This window comes from Vipera berus, assembly GCF_964194415.1.
Source record: "Vipera berus genome assembly, chromosome: 2".
Classification (NCBI taxonomy): domain Eukaryota; kingdom Metazoa; phylum Chordata; class Lepidosauria; order Squamata; family Viperidae; genus Vipera; species Vipera berus.
Genome location: NC_138203.1, coordinates 246,076,234 through 246,098,940, shown reverse-complemented (window position 1 = coordinate 246,098,940; position 22,707 = coordinate 246,076,234). Strand labels below are relative to the sequence as shown.

The 22,707-nt window shown below is 36.6% G+C and overlaps 1 protein-coding gene across 1 annotated transcript in view; it reads left to right on the top strand.

The window, feature by feature from the left end:
- The window catches only part of LOC308663538 (contactin-4-like), a 288,569-nt gene that overhangs the window by 42,892 nt on the left and 222,970 nt on the right, over positions 1–22,707 (top strand). The window contains exons 2-3 of the mRNA XM_081320031.1: positions 5,043–5,169; positions 6,570–6,745. Of these exons, the coding sequence (XP_081176157.1) occupies positions 5,043–5,169; positions 6,570–6,745 (303 nt within the window). The remainder of the gene's footprint in view (positions 1–5,042; positions 5,170–6,569; positions 6,746–22,707) is intronic.

The following is a 22,707-nucleotide window of genomic DNA, read 5'->3' as shown; positions in this document are numbered from 1 at the left end:
CACTGATTGTCATGGCTGCATCTCACCTATCCAAGCTTCATGAGCTCTGACAAGTGAAGAAGCAAAAGCAGTTTCCTTTTTTTTTCCAGAACTAGCAGTGGCATTTATTAATTTGCACAGTACTAATGAAAAGCATAAATAATGTTATTATTTTCAATCAGTGAGAACGTTCTCCTTTTTAGCATTATATTATAAATATATTGGATACTGTGGATTTAAAAAATATTCTCTTATTGCCACATTAGAAAAGAAGCAGGTGTTTATAATGATTGTGGTTATTATTTGTTTGCAGAGTGACAGAAATACTGGCATGCATCAGCACTATTAGAACCATTTCATCAGACGTTTCATTATTGTGTCTGCAGAAATAATTCTATAAAAACTAACCTGTAGCCGAAGATAAAATTGTGCAATAGTGAGCATATATGTAAAATCCCCAAATCAATAAACTTGTGCAACTTGCTTTTTAATTGTGAAGTGAAACAGGATAATTCTACTTGTATGTGTAGATCAAATAAAATGCCTTTAGATGCTTAAGATTTTTCTATTACAATCTTCTTGGGGGGGGAAAAGAAAAATGGGTTGAATTGAAGATTATGGAATATTGCTTAAGGTAATGTCTTGTTATTACATATTTGCATTACGTCTTAACACGTTGGAATTTCCATCGTGCAAAGACATTAACTTTTCCATTATGCCTAAGTGTAAAAACATTTAAATTTTCAAAAGCGGTTTGACAGTTCCTAGTCCATGCTAGTGGTTGCCCGGATGGAGCTTTCCTCCCTCTTTGCCTGTTTTTAGTAATTCCATAAGGGGCAGGGCAATTTCAGCAAAGTAGGGGGTGAATTGATGGTAGACGTCGGCGAATCCCAGAAAGCTCTGGAGCTGTTTGCGAGTCTTTGGGGGCTGCCATTCAATTACGGCTTTCACTTTGGTCGGGTCCATTTCAATGCCCTCACTGGAAATTCTGTAGCCAAAATAATCTAGTCGGGTCTGGTGAAACTCACACTTTGATAGTTTAACAAAGTTTGGTGCTCAACAGCTTCTTTAGCACTTCTCTCACTAGTTTTACGTGGTCAGCCATATTTGTGCTGTATATCAGGATGTCATCAAGATACACCACAATCCCTTTGTATAAATGGTCATGTAGTACCTGAATGATCAGCTGCATGAAGACAGCTGGAGCCCCTTGCAGTCCAAAAGGCATGACATTAAATTGGTAAATCCCCATGGGACAGTTAAAAGCAGTCTTCCACTCATCTCCCTCCTTTATCCTCACCCGGTAATAAGCCTCTCTCAAGTCCAACTTAGTGAAGACGCTCCCCTTTGCCAGGTGGGTCAGTAAGTCTTCCATGCTCTCCACATTCAGATCTTTATAATCTACGCAGAGATGAAGTGACCCATCTTTTTTTTCCTTTAAATAACATCGGGGCTCCCACGGCAGACTTGGCCCATTCGATAAATCCCCTCACTAAGTTTTTGTCCACATACTGCTGCATCTCCTCCATCTCAAAGGGGGACATAGTGTACATTCTCGGTCATGGGAGTTTGGCTCCCGGTAACAGTTTGATAAAACAATCATTGGGCTGGTGGGGAGGCAGAATGTCTCATTCTTTCTCACTAAACACCTTTGCTAGGTCCCGGTATTCGCTGGGGATGAGTGGGTCACCTGGTTGAGTCAAGACAGCCATGTGCACTAGCCTTGTAATGTTCTCCTGTAATGTCCATCAAGTTAAGGGGGGGCTTGGGTCCTATAGGTAACCTCACAGTCCTCATTCCCTTCTCCCACCAGATAAATGGTTTCCATTTGTCTAACCAGGCTAGTCCTAGGATCACAGCCTCAGTCATTTTCGGAGCCACCATGAAACAAATGAACTCCCAGTGTTCACCTATTTCTAAGCGTAGGGGTTCAGTCAATTGCATGACTAAAGTTCCTCCCATTAGGGAGCCATCGGCTTGCTCAAACCTCACAGGTTTGGAGAACAGCCTTGCTCATATGCCATCTGTTGTCAAGCAAGAACATCCAATGTTAGCAGCATTGACATTTACATTTTTGCCCTTCCATTTAATCATGGTTTGCTATTGCCTGCTTTCTTGGGTTAAGAGAGAGCAACTGGGCCAAGGTTACCCAGCTGGCTTCATGTCTAAAGCAGGACTAGAACTCACAATCTTCTTTTTTCTAACCTGATGACTTAATCACTACACCATACTGCTGTTTTCAGTGATAAGCACAAATGTATGTGAACTACAGTTCACTTCATCAGAGGCAGGTGGTAACTAGAGATATGAAGGAGTTAACAATAACTATGAGAAGGAAATAGACTAATTTGTTTGATTTTTTTTATATAGTGTATGTTTTTCTTTAATGTCAATTTTTTTTCCTCTTCTGGAAAAAATAGTCATACTTGAGCATTCCATACCTTACACTGTGAAGGGCTTAACAATTGTTCTCATTTCAAACCTCTCATAAATATGTGTGAATTCATGTCCTAGTTTTGAATTAATGTTTTAGAGAAATGAAAAAAAATGCAATTTCTCTCATTCTTTGTGTGGAATCCACAGAGCAATTTTACATAATTCATTCATATGTGATGCTTTGAATTCTTCATGCCAGATGGCTAACAGGTGCATGCCATATAAGATTTTATGTTTAATACTTATTCTCACCATCTGAGATTTTTAACTCCCCAAATGGATAGAATAATACACCAGCTTTTCTTGCAAAAGGACTGTATGGGCTGCCGACTAAACAAATTATGAACTTGGTTATCTCAAACACACAGTGGTAGTAATTAGAGAAGCTGGGAAAAGGAGAAGAATAATCAATTAAATAATGCTAATTGGACATTGTTATCATTTATCCTCTTTTCCCTTTTTCTTTTATTCTAACAGCTGCTCTAGGATTTTTCATATAAGTTAGTTGATGCAGTTTGTTTCCTTAAAACAAAGTAATAGCTTCTAATGGGTTGTTTCTATATTAAGAAAATAATTCTGTTGTTTTTTTAAAAGGGTATGTGTCAGTGGTATTTTAATGGCTAATCTCCTAACATGTCATCAAGTGAGTTTGATGATTTTCATTTTTCCCTCCTTTTTTGGCCATTTATGTTAGTCATGAGCAGGGTCTTCAAACTTGGCCCTTTTGTAACGTGTGGACTTCAACTCCCAGAATTCCTCAGCCAGGCACACTGGCTGAGGAATTCTGGGAGTTGAAGTCCACAAGTCATAAAAGGGCCAAGTTTGAAGACCCCTGGTCATGAGTACCTTTGTCATGACTGCCAATATTTTTTTGAATTCTAAATCTTTTCAAATATCTGCAGCAGCAGCCTTTTAGAGACCGAGTGCCCAAACTGCAACCCAAAACCCACTTATTTATCGCTGGGTGCCAGGTGGGCATGGCCTACTGGGTGGGTGTGGCTGTGGTGGTCATGGAAGATTGGGTGAGTGTGGCCAAGGTGGATGTGGTCACCTCAATGTTGCTCATGGGGAGGGACACCTGTGGGGGGTGGGCAGGGTTGGGGGGGATCCAGGGGGTCTCTAGTAGGTGTGGCAGTAGGCAATAGGCTCATCTTGCTGGATAAGGTGAGGCAGGGTGGGGATGCCATTGCCATGGGGCAAGGCAGGGGCTGGGGCAGCTGCTGCCTGACACCATCGGCCCTTGCACACAGAAGCCAGTGAGTGCATGGGGGCTGACGATGTCCATCAGTAGCCACAGCCTGCCGGCCCCTCGACAGGCACACTCTGGGGCTCCGCAGCCCATCACCAGCAGTTCAAAGAAGCCTCCGAGATGGATGGCCGGCCAACAGCTGAGGAGGCGATGCAGTGGGTCATGCCTGGGAAAAGGAAAGCATGCGAGGCCAGGAGGGACGGGATGGGGCGAAGGAAACGAGCCATGCTGGGATGCATCTGGCCACGTGGGACCTCGGCAAGTTAGCAGGCGGCTGGTTGAAGAGGGACAGTTGCCACCTCTGAGGAATGGCGCAGGTGCCCACAAAGAGGGCTCTGAGTGCCGCCTCTGGCACCCGTGCCATAGGTTCACCGCTACTGGTCTACAGTATTCAGTTTTGAAATAGTTTTTGCTACGTCTTTCAAGTGAAATTTTGCTCTGAATTAGACAAGTGTTACTTTTATAGCTCACCAATAATAATATGCTGCATACAACTGATGCACAACTTGATATTTGTGTACAAAGCTAAGGAATTATCTTATTTTAAAATAATGGTCAATTGTAATAATGGTGTGTTGTTATTACACATAAAAATATCTTGACTTTATCCTGAGACTCTGTTCATTGCAGTAAAAAAACTGTAAAAGAAAAATGATATAAAACCTTTCTTCAATGGATCCCTTTTTCTTCTCTTTTGCAAATATTGCCATATTCCAGTTATGACAGCTCTCTAGGTATTTCCTTTGCAACTAGTTGACAAAAACAAGGGATATTCATTTTTATTACTGTGCTTTTCTGATACACTCAGCCATCTGTTAATGGATGCTTCTAGACAGCCAAACCTCAAGAGGTCTTCAGTAGATCACAATGTACACATCAAAAACTATAACCTAATATCTTCTCCCCTGATACAGAAGGAACATTTGATTCCATTCCTGAGCAAAACCCACCTCCTTATTTCCCTTGAGTTTAAAGAACAGGAAGGAGTTTGTTCTAGGCTCTTGTTTTTTTTAATAATCCCTGGGAAACAAAAGAGAAGTTTCATATTCCAGAATCAATCACATATAGACTTTTAGATGCCCAAGTAGGTCAGACCGAACATGTCACTTTACTGTATTTTACTTTAGATGTGCTCAAAGCCATGTCTGATTTTTTTCAAACTGTTTAGTCTGAAAATATGTCTTTTGTACACCATGAATTAATTGTGATTTAGAAGAAATAGAGTATCTTGTTTTACTATAGATATAGTCCCCTAAATCTTGTTGCTCTAATGTTGTCTAAATCTGAATGGTGCAATTGTTTTATATATAGTTATTTTCATAATAAGCAGTAGTTTAAAATCCATAAAATATAAACGCCAGTACTCTCTTTATTGTAGATGATAACATACTACATGGACCAGTTTTTATCCAGGAACCAAGCAGCGTGATTTTTGCCCTTGACTCTGAAGAAAAAAAAGTTAAATTGAACTGCGAAGTAAAAGGAAATCCTAAGCCAACCATAAGGTAAACTGTGTCTTTATCAACAGTTTTGTCAATATCCTACAGCATCCAATAATGCCTTCATTCCAGTCAGGACTCCATGAGGCAGCCCTATTTTTATACAATCTTATTTTTTATAAAATAAAATTTGAAATCTTATGTTACTGTGAAATATCATGAGAGATTCACAGAAATGACAACAACTCATATGAATGCTGGAATTCAACAACATTTTGTCAATCTTACACAATGTCTCAAGAGTTCAGTGATATTTTAGCTATTGGCTGGAAGCGTGCCCAGACTTCCCCAACCAATTGAGAAATTTTACAGTTGATTGGAATCAAATTTCCAGTTGATAGGAAAAGTTTGTCCATCTCTGTTCTGTAGCAATCAAGAGAGATTCTATTACTTTAGTGGCTCCTGCTGGCAGGAGTAGATACCAGGATTAACTGAGCAGTATACATCAGCAATTCTGCCAACCTAGCAGTTCGAAAGCACGTAAAAATGCAAGTAGAAAAATAGGGACCACTACAGTGGGAAGGTAACAGCGTTCCATGCGCCTTTGGCGTCTAGTCATGCCGGCCACATGACCACGGAGACGTCCTCGGACAAGCGCTGGCTCTTCGGCTTTGAAACGGAGATGAGCAACGGCCCCTAGATTTGGAAACGACTAGCATGCATGTGCGGGGGAACCTTTACCTTTACCTTTTATACATCAGCAAAGTTGTTTCTTTCTTTTTTTGCATGTCTTATACATATAATTTTGATCCTACATAGTGTTTTATTCTTTTGCTGAAGCCATGTCCTAATAACACATTTTTAGGAGAATCTAAAATCTTTAGGACAGCATTTTGGTGTAGTAGTTAAGTCACCTGGATAGAAACTAGGAGACTGTGAGTTTTAGTCTTGCCTTAGGCGTGAAATTTAGCTGGGTGACTTTGGGCCTGTCATTTTCACTCAGGCGCAGGTGACAAGCTGGTCAGGAACCAATGAATCAACACTCAGGAAATCCAAAAACATTTATTCTGCACTTGTAGGAAAACGTTAGGAAGCAAAAAAGTGTTTTATTCCTTTGCTGAAGTCATGTTCTAAAGATAGGACTTTAGACACTACTGTCAAAGGGACAGTCTAGATTTAAATAAAGCAAGTGTAAATGAAAACACAATCTGTGAAGTACCGATAGTAGATATAAAGAATTTATTTCTTACTATGTGCTGTTAGGCTAGGATATTTAGTTCTAAAATGGTACAACAGTGATGTAAATAATAGTTCATTTATTGTACTGTGTAACATGTTAGACTTTAGGAAATCATAACTGCTTGTTTGTTAGGAAGTAGATAAGGCATTTTTATTGTATGTCCTCTTTTTGAATATACAAATAGTTAAGTGAGCAAAATTAAACTACCGCCTCTTTTGTAATATAGGTGGAAGTTAAATGGAACCATTGTTGACATTGGTATGGATTACCGCTACAGTGTGGTTGAAGGCAGCTTGTTGATCAATAATCCCAATAAAACTCAAGATGCTGGAACATACCAGTGCATAGCAACAAATTCATTCGGAACAATTGTTAGCCGAGAAGCTAAACTGCAATTTGCTTGTAAGTAGAAATTATACAATACATTATATACTGCTTTATTATAACATAATACTGGGAAAGCTATAACATTAGCTATTTTAGAATATTATGTGTTATTCTACTTAGATTTGGAGAATAAATTTTTTAATTGGTTTGGAAATACATTTTGATAGGTCTCGTTTTGGCTAAAATAGTAATAAATGTCGGTAACTTTTTTAGTTGGGTAGAAAAGAAAAAATATCTTTCAATCTAGATCTGATAAGTTGTAACTGTTTAACATTTTCTTAAGCTTCTGAAGAATTCAAATGTACATGATCTCTCTCTCTCTCTCTCTCTCTCTCTCTGTCACACACACACACACACACACACACACACACAATTACATAATACTTCATAAAATTACCTACAATTCAGTGATAATAATTTTTGCCTTTAGTAAGTTACTTAGAGGTTAGCTCTTTCAAATGTCTTTTCTGCTGTCCCAATTTGTAGCTATATTATAGGGATCGGTGTAATCAACTTATAGGGGAGATGGAAGGCATAAAAATTTAATAAACAAAGAAAAAAAACCATTGAACTATGAATACTTTGTCGATTTTCAATGAGGAAAATAAGAATCAAAAGAGGCCGGTTTTAAAAATGCTGAATCAAGCTTAGAGGTATGGAGCTGAATAGTCTGTTCAGGAGATATGCCCGATAAATAGAACAATACAGATGGTGTAATGAAATGTCTTGTTTTATATTTCAAGGGGAACAAATTAATGAATGCTATCTCTGTTAAGTAGAATGTTGGATAGGTTCTGATTCCGAAGGTTGTGACATTCATGTATATCATGTTAAGCTGCAATAGATTTGTTAGACACAAATTATATCAACCCAACAATTGCATCTTCTTACACCATTTACAATTTAGTGTTGTGTTAACCCAGCCATTTAGTAATTTAAAAATAATAAATATCTGAGGCACTGTTTACATAGTGCTTAAACATGGTCTGAGCCTGAGTTCTAGGACCTTGCTAGAGGAGGAGAAGCAGAAGAAGTAGCAGCACCTAAAATGCTCTTGGACCTTAGAAAACAAACAAGCACTTGTGACATAACCTCCCAGATGTAACATTTGTTGATAGTTGATAAGAAAGGAGATTATATATATATATATATATATATATATATATATATATATATATATATATATATATGAAATGCATATCAGTCTCCCTTAATTCTTTGTTAGCAATTTAAAATTTACACAAATATGAGCTGTCACCAGTGTGACTACTGCCTGTCGATGGCCTTCAGGTTAGGCTGACACAGGAAATAAAGATTTGTCCCATGTTTGGGGCCTAGCAAGGTAATCTAAAATAGCTAACAAGCATTTGACATATATATATATATATATATATATATATATATATATATATATATATATATATATATACACACATACATATACATATATATATACATATACATATACATACATACATACATACATATACAAACACCTGCAAATAGAAGTGGAACTATAGGGGGAAAAGTAAGCAAAATTAATACTAATAGTAATAGGTGTCTTGGGTACAATCTAAAAACTTCTGGAATATCACTTGAACACAATTGGCATTGACAAAATCACCATCAGTCAATCTGCAAAAGGCAGCTTTATTCAGAACAGCTTGCATCCTGTAACAATACCTTTAACATCAAATAACAACTTCTGCCTATCTCAGGCCCTCAGGATGGCTCCAATAAGTGGATAAAAATGCCAAATCAAATCTAAACATCTGGCTAACTGTGTGACCAACCATAATAATACTTTTTTTATAGTGCAAGTTAGAAAAATTAAGACAAAGAAATCACACAATTTAATATTTTCTCTATATTTTATTGAAGAAATAAAAAGAAGCTTAGCTAAAAACATCCCATCAGAAGGACTAAGGATCTTTTTCATACATTTTGAATATAAAAATGTGCTAAAATATTTTAACCAATTATAAACAATTGTTTCACTGCTGGTAAATGTTTAGAGTCATTATACTCCCTGTGCTTATATATCCCTATGTTGGAATAGCTGTCTATAATTGTCTATAACCACTATGTGATATGACTGACTGATTGCTTGATTGATTGATTATGTGCCATCAAGTCAGTGTTTAATTTTAGTAACAACATAGATTAGTTTTCTCCATGATGATTTGTCCTAGCCTTATCCTTCAGGTCTTCCAGTGGTGCAGCCAACACTGGAACTGAGTTTGTCAAAGTGAATTGAAGCAATTTTCATACTGTAAAAAGCATATTAACTTAATATTAGCATTTCAGCTTTTAAATTATTTCATTAGCTATTTATTGAAACAATTAAACATAGTTAAACAACTCCATGCAGAGAGCCTGTTTTCTTTTCTAGAAGAATAATTTAAAATGGTAGCAACATCTGAAGAGGAAGATGTGAGAAAATCATCAGTGCATGTAAATTTTGTGATCTTTGTATTCTTTCTTTGGGGGGGGGGGCTTTGCTCCCAGAGGAAGGAGGAAAGTTTACTGTTTTCTTCTTCCTTCCTAGGGTAGAATTGGGGTATGCAAAGGCCTTGGGTCTGCTAATCTATTCTCCCTTCAGCGTAACAGAAAATAAAAGTTATTATGGCACCATCACCTTTGGAGCTTCAGGTTCATCTGACAGATTTACAAAAGGACACATCTTTTTTTCGGCTTACACACATTCTATGAAACTAAATGAGGCTGAAGGAGCTGGTAATGCTTAGCCTTGAGAAAAGATGATTCAGATAGCACTTTTGAAATACCTAAGAGGATGTCATACAGAAAAGGTCAAGACCGTTTCAGTTTTGTTTCAGAGCCCAGGTAATGGAATAATGGATTTAAACTGAAGCAAAACAGATTTTGATTGGCTGTTAGGATTTTTTTTTCTAACAGAACATTCAGCAGTGGAACTAGTTTCCCATCAAACTGATGTGTCCCTTTATTGTCTGTGCTTGTGTTGGCACTAGACAGCTGTCTGTCTGAAGTGCTTCAATCAGGGTTAGGAATCATTGGGCAAAATTCCCATTTATGATTCTGTGATTTCTCTCTGCTCAGAAGCTAAAGTTCTGGGTGGTTGTGGCGAATTCATAGAGTTGCAGATTTCCGTCAAGATATCTCCAGTTTATTATATGGTTTCTGAATGATATATTTTAATTCATCCTTTGTAAAAAATCAGTTTCTGTGGAAGATAACCTTATAGCATTAATACTGTGGCTTCAAGGTTGGCAGTTTCCCTCTGGTGAGAAGATCTATTTTGCTCACTTTCTTCCTTGCTTGATAATGTCAGGTTATTATGGTGTCTCACTATTTAGCTAGGCTTTATGGCTAGCTTATGACAGAAATCTGAGAGTTAGAAACTAAGCTTGTTTCAATTTGTGATCACAACACACTGAAATCTCTCTTGTGGTTAATTAGCTGTGATACCATTTTAGTCCAAGAGCTCCGATAGCTGATCAAATACCTACTGTCTTATTTTTTTAATTAAGAAGATTGTCTTTTATAAGCAACAATATTTTAGCTTCTTAGTAATGAAATAGCAAGTGGCAACTCTTATGACCAACAAAACATGTAGCCAAAGTAACGAATTATTTACATCTTGCTTTAAAATAGTATGAGAGAGATAAATAACTCTTTTGAAGTTTGCTCTGTTCCATCCTCCAAAAAAAAGCAAAAATGATATGACATTTTATGTTATTTAACGGAGAAGATAACAAGAGAAATGTCTCAAACATTCTTTGTGGACTGCATGTATTTCATACATTTTGCTTTTAAAAAGCAAAGGTAGACATAAGTTCTCATAATGCATTCTTTCCTTACTGACTTACAAGTTAGGTGTAACCATCACTACTAAAATGAAATCAGTTGTAAATGATGTTTTGTAGAAAGCACTGGAAATCGAAGCTGACTTCTAAAGGCAAAAAGTTCTTCCTTGCAGAACTGTGTTTTTACAGGCCCTGGCATTGAAAAAAAAACCTCAAATCCTTCCTATGTAGGCATCCAGTACAAATTGTATAATGGGAAAATAATGAAATTTGTGTCACAATGCAAAAGTCAGCCTTTAATACTGCATCCCGTTGCTAGGTACGATTACTGAAATCAAGGACTTTGTGTTGTGATATCATGCTTGTATGTTTTGTTATTTGCCGCCCTTGGATGTCTGTGATTTCCTACTGTTAGCTTGAAATAGGACACCTACGGCTTCCCTATGGTTAGCTTGAAATAGAATTGACAATGTTGTTTATCTTTAATAATTGTCTATGGATTTTTATTTCTGTTTTTACAAAAATACTGAATTCTTTTACTGCTACTCAGGATGATCTTCACTGGCCATTGTTAATGGATCTTGACCTATTGAAACAGGCAGGCATTGTTTCCACCATAAGTTAGTTTATCCATGAAGTTTCAGAAGTAAGAGTTCATTTTGGCTTAGAATCCGTGCTTTCTGTTATTTTGTCCTTAATGTGTACTGATGATTTTTTTTTCTGTTAAATGGCTCTGTCTTTTGCGAACAAATTATAAATTTTAAAAAGGAAAGACTAAATGGTTCCATTTTGAAGGCAAGGGTTTCATTTGGCATATTGTCACTGCACCTTTTAAACTGCTAGTGTCCCACCTGTATGATGGCTGGTGTCCAACCAGCCTAAGATCATTCTATTTTGATTGACATGCTTTGGCAGTAACTTATCAAGTGTTCAATACAGATTGTTTGCTGCTGTGGTTCTCCATTGCTGGGAAACGTGGCATTTTGAAGCATCTGTGTAAATTTGCAAAGAAGTCGGGACAACTCAGCAATTTCTTCCTGAAATATGTTCAGGTTACAAACTAATTTTAGTGCAAATGCTAAATTTCTGCCTCCCAAGTTCTTGCCATGTCCTGCAATGTTAACAGATTATTTTTTCCCCATTGCTGTTTGACATGATAGTTGCCCTTTAAAATAGAATCAAATATTATAATGCATTTTTCTCCTTTTGGGGGCACTTTTGTATTTTAATTTTTAAATAAAAATAAAAAGCTGATAGCAAAAAATGTTATATGCAAAAAAGTAAACTGTGGTCCCCTATTGAGATATGGATTTGAAAGTAAAAATGTTTAGGATTGTTTGCTGGGCTAAAAATTCTATTGCTAATCAGAAGTACATGAAAAAAAGAATAAATATCTAATTTCATTGGTTTCTTTTTTTAATGAGAATCCAAAACATAAAAGCGTTGTTTTTAGTTGGGTAAGCAAGTGTATTACAGAAATAAATCCTAGATATATTCTGCATATAACTGCATGTAACTGTTGTGAAATCCAGGCTATAACCAAGTCAAAATGGACTGAACTTAATTTACAGTATTCTGAGTTTATGTACAGTCCACCTTATATAGTAAGATTACTGGAACTATATATTATGAAAAGAAAACTGATCTTGTAAAGAAATATTCAATTTTGATTTCCCTCTTTTCTTTGCGTCATAGTCTGCATTACTATAGGCCAGAGTTCTTGATGTGCATACTGACAATTGTGTACATTTGTCTGATCATGAAAAAAATACTGCCTGACAATGAATTTTAACATACTGTAACTATTTAAAACTGTATACAGTAGTTATGCTGGACAGGGACTCAGTTATGTTCATGCTAAGGCGTTGTTGGCATATTGGAAGCAAGATTTATGCTAGTTTAATTTGTTTTAGCTGACTAATGCTCTTTGAACTGGCATCCAACTGTTTTCTTTGGCTTAGCCTTTTACCTGTTGTGGGAGTGAATACTCGGTGTTAGTATTGCAGCAAGATTTCTTTATAGCTCTATAATTGTGGGCCTTATTGTAGGGGGATTATTCATCAGCTGGTAGTGTTTGTTTAACAACATATGAGGTTAGAAATAGACTATTTTTATGTGCCTGCCTGAAAAAGTCCTAGGGCTGAAAGAGAGTGACTGGCTCAAGGTCACTGAACTGGCTTTGCACCTGAAGAGGGACTAAAATTCGGTTTCCTGGGTTCTAGTCTAGTCTATTTAAAGTTTGATTTTTTTTATTACAAAATGGAGTTGCTGCTTTAAAATTATTGGAAGATTTTTCCAGAATATCTTAATATATTATATTAAGAAAACTAGAGTACAGGTAAGTACACACACACCCACACCCACACACACACACACACCATACATATATATACACCTAGATATTAAGAAACCTGAGTTACACTTGGAACTGAATGCCTAGGAATAACAAAATGGTGATACAAATGATAATTTAGTAGTCTAAATAAAAAGGTAATTGGAAAAAAATGATTTCCTTTGGTGACACATTCTTATTCTAAAAACAGGCACATCCATGCAGAGAAGTAAATAAGAGCCAATAATGAATGCACTTTGCTTTAAACCAGCAGCTCCCAACCTTTTCTATACCCTGCACCCCTGGAACGCTTCTGATATATTCTTGCACCCCTTACAAAAGTTCAAAATAATGGCAATGAATTATGCATGTACACTATAATTTTCAAAACCCAAGTTTTTGCACCCCCTGAAATATCATCTCACACCCCTAGGGGGTGCGAGCACCCCAGGTTGGGAATCCCTGCTTTAAACGATAAGATAGTTCATCCATACATAAAGGAAAGGAGAAAAAAAACCCTGATTTAAAGACAAAGTATCAAAACTCAGTAGCGACTACTGAAATGCTAGTATTGATTCATCTAATGATTTCTTTTGAAAAACTTTATTATTGTGGATGATTGACATTGGCTTCTTTATTTTATCTGATGAATGTTGTCGGTGCAAAATTTTGTTCATCACTGTTTATTGAGCTGTCATTGTTTGAGAGACTGATTGAAAAAACTACTGAACTTTTTAAAATACTGTTTTCTGGAACTAGCATGTTTCAAAGGCTAAATAACTGATCCAGGAACATTTTGCAAATTATAAATACAGTTGATAAGCAAAGGGTTCACCAAAACAGTTTTTATGGGAAACAAAACATTATTAAGTAGCCTGGAGAGTAGAAGAAATAGATAAATTTGTTGCAAACTAACAGGGATTTGCCACCCAGAGCTAAGAAATGTTAGAAATGTGGGTGTCCAGCATAGTAAATGGAAGGAATTAGGAATAGAGGAAACAAGATTATTAGTTATTAATTATATAGAAATAATAGGGATCAGTAGATTGTGAGAAAGATAATGCAAGGATTGTGGAGTCCTTGATGTTTTCTAAGCTTGGTTGTTTGCTTGCATATTTCACTACCCAACTAGGAACCATCATCAGTGTACTTGATGTTTGGTAGTCAAACATCTGCAAGCAAATAACCAAGTTGAAAGCACCAAGGACTCCACACTTCAATCCTCTTATATTCTCTTATATTGAGAGAGTGAAAAGTCTAAAAAAGAATCAAGGATCTCTGGAAGAGAAAGGATGGATGGTGGCCTTCAGCAGTTAAGAGAGAATTCCAGTTGGAGAGTTAGGAAAGGGTATGAAAGCCATGGAGCTGTGGAAACAAGGTATCTCCAGGGATTATCCATAAATATATAGAGGTAGAAAGGAAAGAAGCAGAAATTGGCCTGGAAAGAACAGCTTGGTAAAGGAGGAAGAAAAAGAAGTGGACAGCCTAGAAAGTTTCAAGCTAAGAAAAAAAAAAGAGAGAGAGAGAGAGAGAGAGAGAGAGAAAGCTCATTCATGAGTAAGAGGCAATCAGAAGAGCAAGAGAGACTTCAAAGGGAGAAACAGAATATTGAGTAAGTTGTAAAAAAAATGCTAGATTTGCCGGTGAAAAATATGAAGAACTGGAAGTTTCACTTATAAAAAGAGCCAGAGTATGTTGACTAAAAATAGATTGTGAAGCAGATGGGATTTTGATGGGTCAACAAAGAATCAGGCTGAAGAAAGATGGGAGAACCTGGTCCATGAGATTGCAAGGTAGGAAAGAGTTTAATTGCCTTTTTTTGAAGAACATCTTTAAGGAATCTTTCCAGCTGGTGTATGTGTGTGTCTGTGAGTGAAGGGGAAGAGAAACTGATTTGTTAGCCAGCCTCTCGGGACAATGGAATTCATTCCATTTGAGTTTTGTCCTACAGTTGTTGTGCTTGTTTAATTCTATCTGAGCAGTTGTATGGTTATTGAGTCTGTGTGCAATAAAGTAAGCCTATTTTTGTCTATTCCTAACCAAAGACTTATGCTTTTCTTGTTAAATTCAGGAAGGAGAGAATCTCCCATTTAGAGTTCTCTCCTGGTGAGAGGTTTGGCAACAAGGATATTTGAAGTGATTTGAGTAGAAGCTTTGGGAGGTTCTCTAGACTAGAGAACCAGCTTCTTCAATGTGGAATGAAGTACTGTATAAAAAAAACAAACCAAGGTTATCTTGGAACAATTATTTCATTAAAATAAAATTAATAACCTCAACCTCATGCATTTGTAGACAATAACCATGGAAACTGGCCTGGATGACTTTGAATATTGTGCTTAAATTGTGACCCTAATTAAAAACATGAATTTTCTTTTTAAATATACTGATCATTAGAGGAAATACCTACTTGCCAAGTATTTTCACATATAGTCCAGAGAGTATTTACATTCATACCAAAATTCATATATAAAAATATTTAATGGCTTTATTTGGACTTTATTCAAAAAAAGGGGGAATGGAGAAAGGTGTTTTCCCTCAGGTTATTCATCTGTTTGTGAAGATTGAGGGTAGCTTCAGAAAAAGGATAGTATATTATGTTTTGCTATTCCTCTTAAATGTTACAATAACATTTATTGTAATTAAAAACATGGTTATATAAATAATGAAATCAAACTGTATGAACAGACTTCTGCTCATTAATTGAGACAACTTTGCACCAACTTCTCTTCACTCTTGAAATGTGGGCTGTCCAAAATTTATGTTGACAGCATTTGAGTGACTGTTCAAATGGTATTCATCTGATTTAAGTTTTTAATATATTCACCTTTTAACTTGCTCTTCCTAGTAGTGGTGCATGCAGTAATGTAGCCAACTATACCATAAATAAGACAAATGCATTACAGATAAGTATCCAGCATTTATTTATCTATTAACTTACAAGTAACTCAAGGGGGTAAATTAGGTGTGAATACTCTTTCCTCCTCCTATTTTCCCCAAAGTCAGTGACTGGCCCAAAGTCATGAAGCTGGGACTTTCATGCCTAAGACACAACTAGAACTCACAGTCTTCTATTTTCTAATATGGAACCTTAAACTAAACTATTTATTTAATTCTTACTTTTGAAAGCCAGTTCTGACAAGAAATTCCTTTTTCACAGCAACAACAACAATGAATAGTATAGACTCAAGCTACCATTCATCTGAAAAGGAAGGTCATACTTACAAATCAGGTTTAGCTAATTACTGCTGTTATAATTACTCATTTCCTTTTTCATTAGTTAATACAGTTATTATGGATAAGAAAAAAATGGTTAAGTGCTTTTCTCCAGAATAATGTTCTTTTCAAATGAAACTCTGTTCAGTGAATATTAAACTCAAAAGAATAATGTGTGAGAGCAGTATTGTTCAGTAAATAAGGGCATAATATAATTTGACTTAAAATAATTTGACTTATTTTGTCAACAGAAACATTCATAAACTGGCATTTTTTCACAGAAGTTGATTTATGGTATTATGCATGTTTCCTTGCTTGTGCCAGTAACCTCTTTCTGCGTCTCAATGGCCAGATATACTGAGCAGTTTGACCTTTTGTGACCTACCAGCATTTGTCACTTGCCCAATTTCTATTTATCAACTATATTTATGAATTACCCATTGGTATCCATAGTATCTCAAAAATCATTTCTGTAAGCCCCGAGCTATAGCATCATTATGAAAGCTGAGTAAAGGGCAGCTTGCATCTAAATTCCCACATACACATGGTAATTAAAATGCTATGATTCTTTTCCTTCCTTCTCTGGGGAGTATAATAAAATGTGACACGTCTCTGTATAAATGGAAGTGACTGGGAAATGCAAACACCCTGGACTATGCAAGTCAGGAATACAGCAGGTCCAAAAATATGTATTTCCCTTTCTTCTCTGAAACATAAATATGAAAGGAATCCTGTTATGCATATTGTGACTACTACTATCACCATTATTACCATATCAATTTATATTCTGCCTTTCTACCAAGAAGTTAGTCAAGACGGTTAACTGTAATTATAAGAATAATTTTGTTTATCTTGATTTAATCTGGAAAAAAACTCTTGAATAACTCAGTGTATCAAAGGTGATATGCTGATAAAAATAACACACTATATTAGAAAACAGTCTGAATGGGTTATTCTTGTTTTGAATGGATATTTATGTTGAAAAGAAGATGGAAAGCCTCTAAGAAGCCTCTGGACAGCTCGATTACTTTCTGAAAGTCAGATCATTTCTTAAGTTTGGTAAAAGCAGAGTTACTTATTTTGTTAGAAAAACACAATTACCTCTTGTTTCACAGTATGTTTATGTTCATTCATTCATTCATTCATTCATTCAAATATTTCTGGCTGAAGCCTGAATATCTTCAGAGCAGGTGTGAAAAGTATTTCCAGGAGTGACCTCAAAGGCCAGTGAGAGAACGTGGAAAGAATATTTCTCCTGCTGTTTAGAAATATTTTGAAAGGCAGGGGGAGTTTTGTGAACATTTAAACACACATTTCCTTTCTTATTGTAATTTGTATGTCCTTTGCTGTTCAGCGTAAAATCACTTTGAATATAGCACCATAGAAAAGGAAAGGTTAGATGAGAAAAAGATCATGAGTTACTTGCATTTTGCCAAAAGAACAACTTTGTTGCTGCTCCTTCCATAATTTCTGTATTTTCTTTAGATGGAGGCATTATATAAAAACACAAGCATGAACTGGATTTTCAGAATGTCTTTTATTTAGGCTGGCATTGCAGGTAATAAACTTCTGTAACTGCTAGAAAGTTTCTCTCTCTCTCTCTCTCTCTCTCTCTCTCTCTCTCTCTCTCTCTCTCTCTCTGTGTGTGTGTGTGTGTGTGTGTGTCTGTCTGTCTGTCTGTCTCTCTCTCTCTCTCTCTCTCTCTCTCTCTCTCTCTCTCTCTCTCTCTCTCTCTCTCTCTCTCTCTCTGTGTGTGTGTGTCTCTGTCTGTCTGTCTCTCTCTCTCTGCATCACTTGGTTTCTATGATATGGGCTTTTGCTTCTTTGGCCCCAAGAAATAAACATAGCATTGAGAAATAGGCAGAATATATTAAGCTAATCATTATTGTCCTAGAGTTTCAGCTTGTTCCTCTAACAAACAGGCTTCTTCTATTCATCATGAGTTGTAACTATAAAAATTGCTTCACCTTGATATCATGGACATTTGAAATTGAATTACAGACTTCCCTGAGCTGTTGTGTTGTTTTTCTTCATCTTGGTTACCATGCCACATGCATGTAAATAACAATAGTTGGTTGATTGGTTCTGTTCAATAGATGATCTTCATTGAGAACATATTTTGTTTACTCCCACTGTTATAAATCACCCATTAATGCTCATTTCTGAAGATAAAAGAAGACATTACAAACCATCATGCTAAACTACCAGTATGCTAATGCCATTTCATTGTCATACTGGTATAGTCATATGATTTAGAATGACTAAAGCTGAGCTTCTTTGGCCCCAAGAAATAATCATAGTGTTGAGCATGGAAACTAATCAAGAAAAGAACCAACCTAGAATCAAGGAGAAATTTCCTGACAGAACAATTAATCAGTGGAACGAGTTGCCTCCAGAAGTTGTGGGTGTTCCAACACTGGAGATTTTTAAGAAGAGATTTGTTGTTGTTAGCTGCGAAGTCATGTCTGACCCATCGCAACCCCATGGACAATGTTCCTCCAGGCCTTCCTGTCCTCTACCATTTCTGGAGTCCATTTACACTCACACCTACTGCTTTAGTGACTCCCATTTTTCTGAAATGATACAGAGCAGGGGGTTGGAGTAGAAGACCTCTAATGTCCCTTCCAACTATGTTATTATGTCAGTAGAAAATATATATTGAGCTTTAGCAAAGCTTTAGTTGCTACATTATTATATTTTCTTTGGCAAATGTCCCTTAGTCCTACGGGTTAAGGCAGAAGATGATATCCACCAATTGTATGTCCTGCAAGTCAGGCCCACATCAGGAGAGCAAAGCCAGCTTATTTAATTACAAATAAATATAGATAAGTAGGGGTATTGTCCCAACAGTATCAACCCACAGATATTTACCACTATTGCAAACAGAGATAAGAAGTGATACTGTCTAATGTCTTTATGTAAGCAGCACATAAATGCTTCCCCAGATGTTCAGGTACAATTTTGTAGTTTAATGAAGTTCTTTAACCTCCATTAAAATGTAAAACATGACACAACTCTTCCCAAAAGCTTTCTCCCTTGTGATGGGGTGCTGTTGTAAATCATTTGAAGGATCAAGTCCCGCTGAGCCTTTCAAAAATTGCTTGCTACGAACTGTAAAATGAAATCAAGTTGGGGAAAATATAGTTTTACCCCAAGATTTTTTCTGAGTTGTCTAGGAAACATTTATTCAGGATTCATTCATTATTCATGTATCATCACACAGGCATTTTGAAGATTAAATGAAGAGAAAGGCAAAGCTCAGGGTAGCACAGATGGCACAGGTGAAATGTGAACAGCGAAGGAGTTGTAAAGAACATGTGAGAATGAATTGTGCTTGGAAATCTGCTGCTCTGGGAATTCCAGGAGTCCAAAACTAACACTTAGTTAATAGCATAATGCCAAGAGAGACCTGTGCTGTTAGCAATGCATAACATCAGGGATTACACACAATCACAAACATGCTTGATAGAAACAGGCAGACAAGACAAAGTTTTATTTTGCTGCTGAAAGCCCTTTAAAGAGTTTACAGAGGAGATTGGGGAAAAGGCAAGTTGGGGGAAAAAGAGAAAAGAAAATTAACATCTGAAGCCTTTTGTTCTACTACAGGAAGGGCAAAAACAGAAAATTGATCTCAGCTGTACTGTCAGTAGCATATCTCCCATCTCTGTCATGAAAAGAATTGCATGTGGTTCTAAACGGTATGGGCAACAAAGGGGCAAGCTGTAATTTTAGGTGATACACAATCAGTAGGTTTTGCCTATAAAAATAATTTCACTATAATCTCACAATTAGTATTCAGTCAGATTCAACTTTACTCTTCTTGATCCAGAACACGAAGATAATATCACTGGCCTATATTGCAGTTGAACTCCTGAGATTAAGATGTTAGGACAACAAATGGCACAGGATACTCTTAATTAAGAATTGCTAGAGAGATTGGATAATTACCAGGCTAAATCAATTTTGAGTGTCCTCAGACAAAATAATATTGCTTCCTGTTCATGAGACTTACATGTGGGCTATTTTATACCCAATAATTCTAGGCAGTTCCCTATACTGTAACAGCCAATAAAAATATAGAGGTAAAACAACAGATCCACAAGACAGCATAACATTTCCCACTATGACACCATGACATGGCTCATTTGCCTAGGCCAGGGGTAGCCAACCTCGGCTCTTTTATGACTCATGGACTTCAACTCCCAGAATTCCTGAGCAGCTCAGGAATTCTGGGAGTTGAAGTCCATGAGTCATAAAAGAGCCGAGGTTGCCTACCCCTGGCCTAGGCCTTCATGACTTTTCAGAAGGCTAAAAGTATGGAAGGCCTCAAAAACCTAGGAGACTGCTCAAAGGGACAGGTCATCCACAAAGAAGACACTTAAGCCCCACCAAATGACAGCATTTTGGAAAAGGGTACAGGAAAGAAAAGAAAACCTTCTTCCTCTTCAAACTGTGTATTTTTAAATCCCTTTCACATAAAATAAATGTGACCTGTGCTCTACATTAGACTTAACAGTAATCCTTCAGATGTCCCTGTAATATTCTATAATTCTCTATAGGTAAAGGTAAAGGTAAAGGTTCCCCCGCACTTGCGTGCTAGTCGTTTCCGACTCTAGGGGCCGGTGCTCATCTCCGTTTCAAAGCCGAAGAGCCAGCGTTTGTCCGAGGACGTCTCCGTGGTCATGTGGCCGGCATGACTAGACGCCAAAGGCGCACGGAACGCTGTTACCTTCCCACCGTAGTGGTCCCTATTTTTCTACTTGCATTTTTCAACCATATTGGCATATTCCACTGTGTTGAAAATATATATTTCATTTATGTAGAGATAAATCTTAAAATTTTACTTTATTGTTCAGGGTATAATAAGAGAATCTTGAAAGACCAAGAGAGGCTGTCACTCACCTCTTTTATACCAAAGGTATCAAGTGGAAAAGTCGTGACCCTAATCTCCTCCTGTCGGTGTTTCCATAAAAGACTTGAATTCCTTATCCAACACTATCTTCACATTTTTCTGCAAGGTCACTGACCCACATATAATAATAAAGTTCAGTATGTAAAAGTAAAAACACAGCATTCATAATGGTAACTTCAACAACCATGTCAAGCATCATCTCTCTTAAATTGAATTTAGTTATCTTACATGCAACATTCAGATGAGAATCAAATAGTAAATAAGTAAAGCATGTTGCATCTCCTTTATTCAAGATTATTTCCAAAATTTGAAAAAGCTGCCCTTAGAATTAAAGTTGTAGTACAATAGGAATTGGTTCGTGTTCTCTACAGTTCTTGCCCCAAAATTACAATAACATTTAGGCTATAACTTTCTCATGTACTATATAGTATCTCTTTTTAAATATAGCAGAAGGTTGGGCATCATAACAGCAAAAAATGCACTCTAATATTAAAAGTATTCTGCTGATTTGGAAAGAAGGTGCATGCTCATTGAGCGTGAGAATTATCTGGTAAAATCATGAGGATTAACCCATCTGTGAAAAAAATAAGCCAATAACTGAAGTTTAAGGCCATAGCTGAGTTTTGGTTTTTCCAACCCCAATCTCCAGTCTTAAATTTGTACAGGAAACACATTTAGCTATTTATATTAAAAAATTGCCCAAAGAAATTTTGATTGTAGCATTTCTGCTGAACTCATATTTAATATTGAACCAGTTGAGAACCATATAAAAATACGTGCTATAGTTTTGCTTCAAATATTTTCAGGGATTGCAGAAATAAACCAGCCAATTTTAAACTGATAACATGGATTGAATATATCCAGAACAAATATGGGACTAAAAAGTTTCATTTAGCATTTGAATAAGTCTTCCTTTCTATTTTCTTTTTTTTTCTATATGAAATATTAGTATTGCTTGTAGTTATCTTATATGAGCTAGAGAGTGATAGATTTAAGAATTTATTATTGGTAGCAAATGGATGCTTATGATTGGTTTTTTTTTTTGTTTTTATACCCTGTACTTAGCTCTGGGAAGTCGGGGGGGGGGGGAGGGGGGAAAGGGGGGGAGGGGTAGGGAGGGATAGGTAGGGGAGGGGGAGGGGGGATTGTTAAAGATAAAATGTATTTTAAAACTTTTCAATAAACTGATAACAGGAATTAATTGCTATCATGTTTATATGTGCTGTTTGAGATACATAGCCTAAATGGGATGTCTTTGTCCAGTATAATAAAAACAGCTAAAAATACTTGGAAGTATTTTAGTGTGCATGGTTTGGTTAGCAAAAGAAAAAAGCCCCAACGTGATCCATGTCTCTCTTTGTAAAAATCACAAATTAGCTTTGTGAAAGTTTAACTGCCATCAGGAAATTTATCAGCTTCATAAAATTTGACAAATGAAATTAAGACTAACGGCTCTTTAACAAGGCAGCAGAAAAGTGTCTTTGGCCTGTCTGGAAGTCTGCATAAAGTAAGTCACTTGAAGAAATGCTGACAATACTTTCAACCTGTACTCTGTCTCTGCTATCAAGCTGAACAGAAGATTTATCTGTATGAGAAATTGCATAGAAGGACAGATTAGGGCAAGGGTAGGCAACTTTGGCTCTTTTTATGACTCCTGGACTTCAACTCCCAGAATTCCTGAACCAGCATGGCTGGCTCAGGAATTCTGGGAGTTGAAGTCCAAGACTCATAAAAG